Source organism: Chlamydotis macqueenii, chromosome 5, assembly GCF_036417535.1.
Source record: "Chlamydotis macqueenii isolate bChlMac1 chromosome 5, bChlMac1.mat, whole genome shotgun sequence".
In the NCBI taxonomy this organism is placed as follows: Eukaryota; Metazoa; Chordata; class Aves; order Otidiformes; family Otididae; genus Chlamydotis; species Chlamydotis macqueenii.
This window is the reverse complement of record NC_141560.1, coordinates 12,430,274-12,444,436: the sequence shown is the minus strand read 5'-3', so window position 1 is coordinate 12,444,436 and position 14,163 is coordinate 12,430,274. Positions and strand designations below refer to the sequence as shown.

Below are 14,163 nucleotides of genomic sequence, written 5' to 3'. Positions count from 1 at the left end.
CAGTTATCACTTCTGTGACTCAGTGCAATTCACGTGTCTTACGAATTAACCTTATGTGCGTACAGCAGTGCCTCAGATTTCTATTGTGACCTATTTTTTTTTTTTTTTTTTTTGTTCTAAAACTCCTTTGCGTACTACTAAACACTACACTGCTAGATTTATTTTCAGTGGCTGAAGTGGGTTTTGTTAGACTGGGTATAACTTAAATATCTTTGTGTATTGACTTTGATTTGGAATATGACATTTCAAATATTTCAGAGATAAAGTATGCAGTACCAAAAATCAGGATTTATGTATTGGCCAATATGGAAAACTTTAATTACAGGTAAGTAATTCTCATGCTGAAGTTATCACTTTCAAAATTAATATATTGCACACTGATGTAAATGCCATATTGTTTAGGAAGTATTTACTTAAAAATTTGCAAATGAATTTGTTTTTCTGATTTCACTTGCATTTCTAGTGAGCTCACTCTGTTCATAAAACCTACATTTTGGTGGCATGTTTACAGGGTTTTTGATAGGAAAATATTTGTGCCAGAAGGACCTTATAAGCATCCTTTTTGTTTATAGGAAAGCACTTAATTTTATTTAATGAAAATTGTCAAAGTATAAAACACTCATGGTAATGTCTTTCTTACTGGGTTATATACCATTCATTTCTGTTTCGCCAGCTGTTTTATCCTCGGCTATCCCATTACTCTGGAGTTTAAAGCTGCTATTTCTAGTCTTCCTTTTGAAATATAGGTCCCCAAGTGATCTTAAAACTCCGTCACTTTTTTGTCTGCCAACTCTAGAGTGAAAGCTTCTGAATCTTGCTGCTGCTTCCATCATTGCCTCAAAAGGCCTTCATTAAATTCATGCCACTGCCAGCCTAAAGAGAGGATTGGATGGAAAACTGAAGCAGGCTTGCAGTGTCTAATGTAATTTCCATTCAGCCAGTGCTACCTTTCTGCCTCGTTTTTAATAGCCAGTGAAAGATGCGCTGGGTAATTGGACAGTGTATGATAAGTTCTCTGCATTTTTCTGGTCGGGCTGGTGCTGCCCTTAGTGGAAAAAAATCCAGAAATGTCTCTTCAGCAGTGATCCTTATGATAGTTGATAGGCTGTACAGTGCCTGCAGGGTGTCCGGACAGATTGTTTATAAATTCCAAATTCAGTGTATATGTAATCATACCTTGAGCTTCCTCACTGGATATACTGTTCTTGCATTGCACTTTCAGAACTGTTGAACTCCCAGTCAGAGTGAGGTGAAGTGACTGGCAAAATTCAATTAGAGACAAGTTGGCTCGGGATTCGTAAGTTTCAATTTTTTACTGTCATTCTTTGTTAGCCTGTTTCTGCAGAAGAAGGTTCAGGGTAGTGAGAAAAATAGGTTGCCTTAACAAGAGTATCAACTTTTTTTCTCAATATGGTGACAATTAGCTGTCGCCATTCCCCTGGCTTTCCCAGGTCCTGATGGGAAACCTAAATGGGTTTATAGAACTGTTGTATTAATCTGAAAATGTAGAAGAATTTTAAAGGAACCGAGGTAAACGTCACATGTTATCTCTATAGCTACTTCAAACTGAATTACAGAACCTGCAGAAGCAATTAAAACAAACAGACAAAAAAAAAAAAGAACCCAAAAGACCCCAAACCAACCCACAAACCTCCAAAGAACCAAAGTGGTACTTAGATATGCAAAACAAGTTTTCTCTGAACTTCGTAGACAGAGGAACTGTCTGTGTGATTTCTGTGTTTGACGCTAGAATTAACTGTTCACCATTTTGTACAGTGACTCCATTTTATCTAAATGAAAGTTGCTAATTAGTTGTTTCCTTTGTAAGAAAGCTCAAGGTAAGATTGACCAGAAGTATGAACGGGTGAAATGGCAGTGTATAACCTAGCAAGATAAACATGCTACCATTTTGTAAAACAAAGGCACATGGAATTTATTTATTTGACTTCTTGTACAGGAAAATTTAGACTTAAATTATAACATCCTTGAATTTTCTAGTTAATTACAATTGTAGTACAGTATCATGTTTTAGTATGACTTCTGTTTTAGTGAAAGTACTTAAACATTCATGTAGTATATTTGAGTGAGATGAGCAGCTATACATACTAATTCTTCCTCAATGGAAAGGAGCATTTCATCATTACAATTGAAGTTCAATTGCTGGTATTTAAGTACTATCAAATAGATTTCTTTCAACGTGATACGGTATCTGTATAAACTTCAGGGATGACTATAGTAAAACTGAAACACAGCTATATGACTTCAGGTTACCACGCTGAAATTTGAAGCTTTCTGTGATGTGCATAATAGCAAAGTTGCACATAGCATACCCGCATTATCAGGGTGAATTTAAACCTAGTACACTGGTGTGATATTTATAGCAAGGTGTGAGTGTTTGCGTGTGTGCGTGTGTGAGAAGGTGCGACCAGTGGCTCCAGTAAGGCCAGGACAGATCCTAACCCTGTAAAGGCTTTATGATGAGGATGTCTGGATTAGGAAATAACATGACTTTTACTAAACACTTTTTAGAAAACTCATGTTCTGAATTATCACCTCTTAAAATTTGATTATGTACTTGCAATGACTGTATATGTCTGCCCCTCTAACAACATAAAGCTACTAAATTAATATTTAAAATGCTGGCCTGCTTATGTTACAGTAACAAAATCTGTGTCAGTTAATTTACTGTCAATTTACATGTAAAGATTAAACAATATTTTTTCTGCATTTTATGAATTCTGTATACTGGAGTTTGTTAAAGATTGACATGTTAGGTGATACTGTACAAAATTGTATTGACTACCTTTAGTGAAATCAAAAGTAAAATTCATATGTATTTCCTTTTTACACTTCCATTTAATTTCTTGACAACTTGAATAAATTTCATAGAGCCTTTCTAACATGAACTATTGTTAATTTAACTGTTGCAATAATTAAGCTTTAAAAAGTATTGTTGGTATATTTATAATTTTAAGATCATGTTTGTTTCATACTGCTTATTTTTAGCTGTTCTATTGTCACTGTTACAGCTGAAGAACTTTACTAAATACTTGACATTACAAAATAACTTGCTGGGGTTGTCCTCTGTATACTGATGTTAAATAAAAATGTGTGATTGAACTGTAAATGTAGATAACTTTCAATAGTCCTTTCCACATTTGAGTCTTAATTTATCTTAGGTGGTCTTATGGTACCATACTGTGCTGAACAAATGGCCACAATGAAAACTGTTAACTTTCCATATTTTAACGTAAGAAGCTGATCGCATCCTGTAACCTGCTCTGAGTAAATGTTTCACTTCATCTCAAGATGATGCATATGTTTTGATGTTTAAATCTTGCTGATAAGGTCATGTCTCATTATATTTATTTCTTTTTTTAGAACTAGAGTAATATGAAATAGAATACTTATCAAACTTGTTTAAACTCAGATTCAGTAAAACATGGACATGGATATATCTAGATTCTCTCTGCCTGCCTGCCAAATAGGAGCTGGGGCGGAGCATTGTCGTTCCTTCTAGGACTCTACAGGAGCTCTTTCCTTTATGGACTTTCATGCAGGGTATGTTCTTTATTCCGACTTTAGATCTTGACATTTACCTAATGAATGCTGAATTTACAGCACTGAGGATATGGCTCACTCAGATGATTCAGTTGTTTTCTGTCTAGAAAAACTGTGGCTAGTCTAGAACTTTGGCTGCAAAATTTCTTGGAACCACTTTAGGTGAAGACTTAAGACATTGCCCTTCCTTCTGAGCGGACTAGGGATTGTGTCACTCTTGCAGCAGTGGTTCTGTATTAACTGATGGAGCCAAACAAATTATACTTACTAAAGTGTTTCAAAGGCACTTTTGAGAAACTTCAGTGAAAAAGTTAGTTACTTTGGGACCAGTCTAACTGAGGTAGGACTCTGTTACTTGAGTGAAAATACTCTGTCAACTAAAGCTGAGGAAATAGTCTTATGTGAGCTTGAGAACTTTCTGGTACTTCAGAAGATACTGATTAACCACTATGGTGGTCTATATATAGGACATATATATATTTAAGGACAGGTGCCAATGAAGGAACAAAATGAAATCTGTCCTGAAAGCTTCTGGGAACAGCCAGTTACATCAAATGATGCAAGAACTGTTTGGTCAAACCAGTTTCTCAACAGTCAGTGTAAGCATGAAACAAATCTAACTTCCACAAGTTCTGGGATCATAGAATATACTTTGGGAAAAGAACTCTTGGAACATGAAAGAGTCTTCTTACTTCTCTTTATTTAATAACATTGCACAAACTTCTTAAGGAAATAACTTGTATGATCACATTTTTTTTCTGGTTTTGAAGTTGGATTTTAGGTAGGTGCTGATCACCCTTATCAGATTATTTTACCTCATTTCTTCTGTTGAAATTGCACTTATTTTACAACTAACCCAAATGTGGTTGCCTTAAGTCATATATGCTTCTCCCTGAGGTTTCCCCTGGTTTATTTCCATTTCATCGTTTTCTAATCTGAAAATTTTAAACCTTACAGACTTTGAGGAAGCCAGAGAAACAACCGTTCCTAAGCATGTGAGCGCTTACTACCTAAATGAAGATTAAGGTCCTGTTGCTCAAGCCAAATCAGATTTTTACTGGCAAAAGACTTTTGTGCTTTTCCCAGCACACAAGCAGTTTGTTTTTTTTTTTCTCTTGAACATGCATATCTTCCATTTGTCAATTATATACTAGTCTTGAAGTAGCCTTGCCTAATTCCACTGGACAGACTTTTAGTTAGTCTTAGTGTGCTGATTTTCTACCAGCCTTGACTTTTGTTTATGCTGACAGTGAGTAAAATGGTGATACACCTGTGTTAGGAGAAAAACTCCTTTCTGTACACAGAAGAAAATTTGGAAATGAAACTTCCTTGATGCTACTACATGCATTTACAAAATCTGGTGTCAAATGGTTTAAGTATTTATACTTTTATGTAACACTGCTAGAACAATGTAAAAAAGAAAGTAAATGGAACACAAATAATATTTTAAAACTCTGTTTAGTGAACAAATAGACTGTGTAAAGAGAGGTATCAGCTTCGCTGTATCCCCCTAAATCCCATACAAAATATTTCTCTGTAGTATCTTACGTGAATGTTGAGCAGGCGCTTCCTTGAACATTTTCATTTCATTTAATGACTCCTTTAGAGATTAATATCTGATTTAGTGAATATACGCAGTTCAGAGGCTTATGCTAATAAATGCTGATTCATTTGGATAAGAAACTGTTGGGAGATTTTGTTCATGCAAATCTTAAAACCAATTCAGCTGATCTGAGCACAGAATTTTAAACAAGTGTGAAAAAATCTCATTCTGTTTTGGTATATTATTATTGCTCAAATACTGTACTGAACTGTGGCGTCTTTTGTCAAGCAAAGGTCCAGATTACTTTTTCAATTTACTCCAATAATATCACAGTTCTGGACAAGAATAAACTACCCATGGAATATTCTTCAAATAATAAATTTCCATTATTTCATCTGCTGCCAATAGCAGAAATGGTTTAACAAATCAATGCCGTTTTTGTATGGGCATTCATTAATTCAGCCATTTTAAAAATTGGTTTAATGGCATGAGTGAAGTGTACTATGAGACCTTTTAAAATATATATGCCTCAAAGGGTTGTTTGTTTTTATTTCTACATAGGTTGTTGGACCTGTTGCTTTGGGTTTTTTTCTACCTTTCAATTTCAAAACAGAAAGTAGGAAAGACATGCAGAGTTCTGACACCAGCGCATTGCTGCGAGTCAGCTGAGCTGTGTTACAGAAGCAGCGTGCCCTTGCCCAAGGCTGAGCGAGAGCCAAGAGCATTGTGAAGTAGCACATTAACTTCCCATACCCTCTCATGCGTCCAGACTTGCAGTTTATTATCGAGATTAGTGAAACTACCTATGATTGCATCTTTGGCTCCAGTTAATCCCATTCTAATTTACATGAAGAAAATGCTAGCTCAGTAGTTTCTGATCGCTTTTTTTTTTTTCTACTTAGGAGTATCTTCCTGGTTTCTTTTTTCTTAAATACAGTGATTACATGCTGATCTTTCACAGAATTCATTTTTGTTGTGAAACTTTGTATTTCATTTCTCTGGAAGAAACCCAAACTTTTGGCTGGAGCATATGTGGAACTTTTTTTGGAAAAAAAAAAAAAAAAAAATGCCGCCCCCACAATCTCATGAATGGTGAGGAGGGTTAGTCTTGGCACTGCTGCGGGTCTTTGTGAACAGACCGCAGATAGAGTGCCATGAACCTTGGGTGGAAGTGACCTTACTCATCCTATTTGTTATGACTGTTCGTTCCTGCTCATGCAAGCCTATTTTTGCCAAATATGCAAAGTCCCGTGTTCTGGGAAGTCAGAGAATGCACAGGTAAATATGGAGTAGCTCTAGCAACTAGTGCTGAAGCAGTCTGAATTCACACATTGTGATTTGACGTAAGAAAAACACTGCCTTCTGCAAAAGAAGCACACTTCAGTTGTAGAGTGTTCCATTAAAATGGCAGATGATGTAGCAGCTACTTGGAGGACCCTCTCTGAGGTTGTGATGAAGATTGTTTTATCAAATTCCTGACTTGGGTCTCCTAACTGTTCCATTTCCCACCTCCTGCTAGACCCACATGCTGACAAAATAATACTACTAATAAAAGACTACATTTATTTTCAAAACTTTTTGGAACAGTCTCTTAATTTGTTTCTGCTGCTTGCTCAGTATGGTTTGTTCTTAAACCTTAAGCTGATGCACTGTACCGCACAGCAGATCAGCAGTTGTAGTGTCTCAGTTCTTGTGTGTTTTCTGTCACAGCTATTAAACTGTGCAGCTTTGCTGTTGCACTAATAAGTTGCTGCAGCTTTTGTTCCATCTTTTACCACCTAGTGACTTAGACTGGGTGGTTTAATCACAGAAAACCACTGTGGTCTAATTTCTCTAAAAGAAAGAACTTTACAGGCCTGAGCTTTCTACATTTTTTAAAATAACTGTATCCATTGTATTACTCCCAGAGAATGCGATTACAAATATTCCAGTCTCGCACTCTCTGTATTTCAGATCAGACTCTTATAGGGTAACTTTTGTATCAAAACTAATTTTTTTTTTTTTGAGCCCTCACTTGCTTTTCTAAAGCTTCCTATGTTGCACCCAACATAACTTCTTCAGTGGCCTTGCTTGAAAGGCTCAGATACAATGGCAAAATTCTGTAGAATCTTTTTTGTTACTGGAGACCTACCAAGAACACTCACCGCTTCAGTAAAACTTCCACGCCCGAAAACCCAAATTCTTACTCTTGCTTTTCTTGTATGAACATCTAAGGTCTAAGATGTCTTCTGAAATTAAGTACTTGGAAGAACTCACAAAATATCTCTGTCACAGAAGTTAAGTTCTGGCATGGCCGTTGTAGTGTGGTCAAGTTTTAAGGCAGTACTTGTGGAGTTTTTGAAACGTCTGCCTGCCATAGCACAAGGCTGTTGTTCTTGAGATTCTTTCCACTTTGGTGTTCCTCTGGCTTGCCTGCTCAGAGTTGCAGAATTAGTTCAAAGCAAGGATTGAAATATAAGGAGTTCCTAGAATTCAGTTACTCAGAGCCACCTGTGCTGCACTTCTGCTGTCTAAAGCAGGGACTGTTCCTCGTCTGGGAGATGAAACCAGGGCTGAGTGACTCCTTGTTCCTCGTCTGGAAACCTGAATTCCAGAGTGTCTGGTAGTTCACAGGGAACAAGGTACCGCACTGAATTTCAGTATGTGCTGCTGGTTTCTAGAGGAGTTGTAGGAAGATGAATGACTCTTCGTTTTTGTTTCCCAACAATTGGTTGCGTTACAGTGTAAATCTGATACTACAGCTTATTTCTCTTCACCTGTATAGCATGGTTATGAGCCTGTTGAAAAAGACTTCATATTATACCATCTCTGGTACTTTTTATGTGCTTGTAAAGCACATATTTGCATATGAACAGTTTGGATCACTGACTTATTAAAGGCTGAAAGTAATATCTTTGGATATCTTTTTCCAGAGTACTTGAAAGTTGCTTAGTGGATGTAATCTGGCAAGAAAGACCTTCCAGTTGCTGCTGGATTTAATAGACTTATGAGGAATGCTTTGGCAATGAACTATAGAGTTCTGATTAATTTTCATCACTTGTGGACAAAACTTTCTTGGTAAAAAATTTCAGAAGTACTTTAGTAGCTTGTTTGCTCTAAAATTCTGCCCTTTTTACCATCTATTCCTTAACTAATAACTAGGAAACTTTTCATTTTCTTCTTGTGAAATACACAGTATCTTTGCACATCCTGAATGTCAGACAAGTTTAAGTCTACCTCAGCAGTGTTTGAATCAGATAGTCACTACATAAACAAGTAAGAATAAAAAATGTTCTAGTTCCTGCAGGTGTGATCTAGGGAGGGCACCAAATTAAGCGCCACATACTTTATTGCATTTAAGCATATATAAAAATGTGTGCATATATGCATGCACATGCACGCTCACTGTCTGCCATATATCCTGCAAATGTATCCAGATTCATAAAGTGTCTGAACTGGTAGATTAGATGATTTTTAAAAGGAAGGGCAGTAGTTTTTAGCAGAAACTTGATTATTTGAATCCAATCAGTCCAGCCCTCCTTCTGCCTCTTCTGTCTGTGGTCAGGGTTTTCTTCCACTAGTAGTGACTTTTCAGTTCTTGGATCCAAGCAAGAAAGAGCTCCTGTAGATTCTGCAGATGTGACCTAATTCTACATTGTGTGCTAATTGCTGCCTGAGCTTGTCTAGTTTGATGGATCTGAGTCACAGGATCTTATTTCTGAGGTAAGAACCTAAGCTGGAAGCTGTTTAGAGAGATTGCTAAAAGTGCATTTATTGTGCCTATGCTGTAAGGGCTTGCACAGCGATACTCACTGGTGTGCTCCCAGCTTAGCTGCCATTGTGCTCCTCAGCCTGCTGGCACTCGTTATAACTAAATAATGACCTTGCAAGAAGACTAAATTGTTTTTTGATATTAAGCTTTTCCTAAATAGGTCTGATATACAGTTACTTTTATGTGAATAATTAAAAAGGGGCTACTGTACATAAATCTGAAATGGAATCTATCCACTGATATCTATCCGTAAGGTGCAGTTGCCTTAATCCGGACCAGCAGCCTCTCGCCAGCCCGGGTGCTGCGCAGTCGCGGGGTTATGTCTGAAATGAAGTCAGTCTCACTTTATTTGAATAGCGACGTAGTTACAAGAGCAGGTTAAAAAGTTTTCCTGAATGCAAGTTTAAATTGTAATGGGAAATCTTTACTGAACTATTGCTCAGTGTTTAATTATATTTTAAAATTACCAAAACAAATATTTGGCTAGATAATCTATTTTTCTATTCAAAGCTTGTAATATTCAATAGCATGTAAGAGATCGGGCATTTCCCTATATCAGGCTGGGTGTCAAACGTGTTAGTATCAGAATAGGTAGGTTGGTTTGTTACCCTAATAAAATGCTGATCACTTTTTTGGGGGATAATTTTTAAACTTTCACAGTTTACAATGACTCAAAATGCAAGGCAGATGAAATCAAATGCTGGGATCAGATTTATTGCCTGTCATGAACGCACATGCTTTCTTACTTACTGAAAGCTCTTTTGTGTGCTGCTTGACTGATACAATAGCGGCTTCAGTTCTTTTGTGCGGAAAGAAGGTGCTGGTGTCTAAAGTAAGCAAGTGGTGGTAAAAATAAATGGTACTCGTTTTAGCTTCAGGCTAAGAACTTTATAAAATTCATGTCAGGTTCTCTTGCTGGATTAATGTAAACTGCTTTGTTTGCAGGGTTTATTGTCATCCCAAAACCAGGCCAATTCTCCAAGTGGAACTGTAGTATAGCCATCACACTACTGCTAGCAAATCTCTGAACACAGGACAAGAAGTAATGACAGTGGAACCAGGAGCTGTTCTTCAGGCAAAGAGCATCACATTATAATGTGGCAGAGTGTAAACACGGAATTATGTGAATCACATAGTAATTTGCAAAGGAATAATGTAATGAGTTCTTATTACAGCTAATACTGCTAGGCTGCTCACCCAAGGAAGAATTTTCATTTTTTTTTAAAAAAAAAGCTTCCTTTGGTGCTGCAGAAAAAAATAGTAACATTTTTGGTTTTCTTTATACTTTTCAAGTCCAGTGTAATTTAATCTCTCTATATAAATATATAAATAAAATATATATATATATAGTGTAAAATAAAGTATGTTTCTTAAATTCAAGTAAGTTCAATGGCTAAACTAGTACTTCACCATTGTTTATTTTGCACTGATTTTTTTAACCAGAGATAGCTAGAAGACAGCCTGGAATGCACTCATGGGAAATGAAAGTCATTACTTTCTGGCTTCAAAATGTTATTCAGGAAGATGGATGCTGCAATCATAGATTTTTAAAACAAAATTGTTTTGCACTTAAATAGTTTAATGCTAATAGAGAATTACTTTAAAATTGGTGTCCTGACACCAGATAAAGTATGTTGTGAAGAAAAGATCCTTTGTATCTATTAAACATTTATTTTAATATTGTTGTTTCCAACGGCAATCGGCTCTGTATTATATGTATAAATAATGTAATTCAGTGGTGGGGGAGGGGAGTAATGGATCATTACACTAGAAATTCTCATTCATTTAAGAAAGTGATATTTCTAATTCAGAAAATACATATTAAACTATCTTGAATATGCGTTTTTGTTTACTTTCTGTTCAAATTCAATCACTTTTGATGTAATCAATCCTTTGTTAAATTAAATGTTTGGTACAGAAATATTATCTAAACTTTGTAGAACAAATTCCTTTCAAAAATATCTCCTCTAGAATAGTGCTTCATATTTAATAGAGTTGAAATTCAATTAGGAGAGTGAAATAACATTCTTCTGTTCCTGTTCTTAACGTTTTATCTCTAAATACATGATACAGCAGAAACGTTGCAGACAGACAACTCTGTGGGGTAAGGATTTTGTAATCACATAGTCCCATATTTTTGTCTTGGGAGTTGTGAAGTGAAAGATCCAGCAGTAGTAGATGTACACACTTTCTGCCTTGGCAATCTAAAATTAGGTCAACATATTGGAGTACACACATTTCTGAAACAACTTGTTTGTCTTAAATCAGGCATCTCATTTATAATTCAACAGTCTTAAACTGGTAAGTGTGATGGAGATAGACATATCCATGTATCTGTATAGTTGAATACTCCTTGTCTGAACACATTATTTTTCATCAGTCAGCAACAGAACACTTAAATTGTTTTCAGCAGTTCTTGCAAAGATTAAAAAAAAAAACCCCAAGAGATGTTGCTCCATGTCAAGCCCCAGAACGACAGAAGATGGACATATCCCCCACATCTTTCCCTTTATCCGATGTAGCAAGATTCAGTTAGGTTTTTGCTGAATCTTGCAGCTGGGCATCAGGCAGGGGGAGTGGAGGGGAGGCCACTAGCCTGGGAATGTGGAATGTGCCTGGGTGTGCACACACTGTATCTCAGGGCATGCATTAAAACGCCTCCTGCTCTCCCACCAGTAAAGCTAGGTAGAATTTTTTAAATTGCAAGTAAATTTTACATAGTTTCAGACACAAGAAGTTAACTTTTTTTCAGGAAATTTATGAAAGTCTGGGGAGAAACACAGTAGTTATTTGTAACTAGGTCTTATTCTTGTAATGCAGCTACTGTGTAGAAAACTGCCAGACTTATTTATAAACTGGCATTTAGATTGTCTACTTTAGTATAAAGATGGAGCTGTAGTTTAAAATTCTTATGTACTTAGACTCTTCTAAAATATGAGGAATGGGGAAAATACTGAAACTGAGCAGGATTATTGTTCAGAAGTTTTGTTTTATTAACGTAGTGGGTTTAACTGGTAAAATACAGATAAACCTTGTCACTGAAAACTAGTGCAGTTATCTCCCTGTAGGCTTCTTTTCTATAAGTGCTTCATAGGTTTGAGTCAAAATGAAATGGCTGAGAAAATATGTAATAACTTCAGAGATATTTTTTTTTCCTTCAGCTGAAAAAATACAAAACCAGTACAGGAAGAACCATAATATCCAACGTTGGGGTAATAACAGCAGTTACTTGCATATGTGTTTGCAGAGTACGTCCCTGCTACAAATCATAGTTAAACAGCATACAAGGAGTATATGTGGTTTTTCTTTTTTCAGCCTCTTTACTACTAGGCAATCATCTAAAAGCTTGAACTGCCCATCCTGCCCTGTATTCCATATGGAAAAAAATATTTTAGGAAGAAGGGAGATACTAATAACTTACCTGGAAAGACCTTGGAGTTTTTTACTATAGATACAGCTCTTAATAAATAACTTTTTCCTACTGTGTTAAAAAGAAATTTAAAAGTGAGTGGAACACTGATCATCTCCATAAGGAATTTTAGCTGAAAGAATGAGGGTAGAAACACTACTTGCCAGTTTGTAGTTTAAAGTTGAGTGTATTTTAACTATAAAACAAGTGGAAAAAAATCAAGTTTGCCTACTAATCCAATAGCCAAAGATGTATAAGTTGTCTCCAGAGGTACAACAGCAAAGAACTTGTTATGAAATAAATACCCTGTATGTGCCAAATGGCACGTTCACATGTGGTCTTTCACTTCAAATTTCCAGTTTTCATAGGAAAAATGATCTGCTGAATGTGAAATTGCCTTTTTCATTATAACAGCCTGACAGCTCCACACACAGAGTACATGAGGGAGAAGTAGTGAACATACAAGAGATTACACCGATAGCCTTTTCTCTCCAAGTTAATACAAAAAATTCTGACTTCATCTTTTTTAAAAAAAACAACTACGTTCCTGGTGTATGAATAATTACCTACCTGATGCATTAATTGCAGAAGCAAACAGTTGCAATGATACTTTTGACAACAGAAAGTATCTTGTCATACATGATTTGAGGGAATTTTTTTTAGCTGAAATCTTAAAACTTCAGCATCTATGGTTTGAGGTTTCCAGAAAAAGATGACGGGAAGCTACCAATACAATTAACATACCTCCATTAGGAACATACTCTTGATAATAGGAGCCTTAGCCTACTGTAGGTAAGAGAGCTCCACGTCTGAATGATCAGTCAAAGGCGGGTAGTAGGATTTGTCCTTTTTTTCCTTTAATCTTGTAAGAAAATTAGTAACTGCAGAGAGCAAGATCCCTCAGATACAATACATTACCTTTTTTTTAGACTATTATTTTTACTGCTGCACACCATGCTCAACTCCAACTATATAAGCACCAAGCAACTCACCATCTTCCTCTCTGGAAAAAAAACACTGGATAAGCCCTTCTGCTGGGAGTTCCACAAGTAAGATGTCAGAGGTTACCATTACATGGTGTAGCATCACAAACTGTAACAGAGCAGTAAAGCTCAGCCAGTCACTCTGTCTTTATGTACTCCCCACTGCACTTTAAGATACCATGGTCAGGAGCATATTTTCTGCTTAGAACTGGAGGACAGACAGCATCCTGCTCTTTAATTCTCCCTTTATTATGAGGTTCTCGCTCTACTCGTGTGTAACCCTTTGTCCACTAAAACTGTGCTTATATATTTGTTCAACTCTAGTAAGAGAAAACTGCTGTTCCTGTGGCATACCTAGGATGAGTAGCAGCAGTACAGGTTTCCCCGCAGAGCCTTGTTCATGTGCTATAGCCTTGTTTTACAAGAATTCCTGCCAGGGCTGGGATGTTTTTCCATTTTTGCTATTGAGATTCTGAAAGTTTGCTATAAAGAAATGGAACAAAATGAGGAAAGGTACAGCGGGCCATGATGCACGTGCAAGATATTAAACTTGGACAGTCAAATTTGAATCAATATAAAAAAAAATGGCTCCCACAATATGCACCACAGACATTCAGCTTACTAATATTTTCACAACTAAAAAAAAAACAAACCTGCTAGTAAATGCCATGTTGATCCTGAGGACAGTAGGTGAAAATAATACCCTCTCTGAAACACAAAGATAAACATAAGGTAACCAAGTGCTTTTAAACAGTAGATCTCAAAAGGATTCATAAAGAACTTGATTCTCATGAGCTTCTCCGCGTTGAAAAGCTACCATGTGGAATGTGGGCATGCTCAGTTACCCAGAAGCAGAATGGCAGAACAAGGAATAGGATCTAACGCAGTCACAACAGAAACCTACAAGTGCTGCGAT

At 36.5% G+C, this 14,163-nt stretch overlaps 1 protein-coding gene across 6 annotated transcripts in view; it reads left to right on the top strand.

Annotated features, from left to right (window-relative positions):
- Positions 1-14,163, top strand: part of WDR20 (WD repeat domain 20) — a 58,040-nt gene that overhangs the window by 39,714 nt on the left and 4,163 nt on the right. For 2 of the 6 annotated variants that reach the window (XM_086750255.1, XM_086750252.1), the window contains one exon: positions 9,801-10,691. The exons of 1 other annotated variant lie outside the window; for it this stretch is intronic. In XM_086750255.1, the coding sequence (XP_086606381.1) occupies positions 9,801-9,854 (54 nt within the window). In that variant the 3' untranslated portion in view covers positions 9,855-10,691. Of the gene's footprint in view, positions 1-258; positions 326-796; positions 3,121-9,800; positions 10,692-14,163 lie in introns of those variants that run through there. 3 more of the 6 variants (XR_015258832.1, XR_015258833.1, XM_086750254.1) reach the window with 3 other exon arrangements.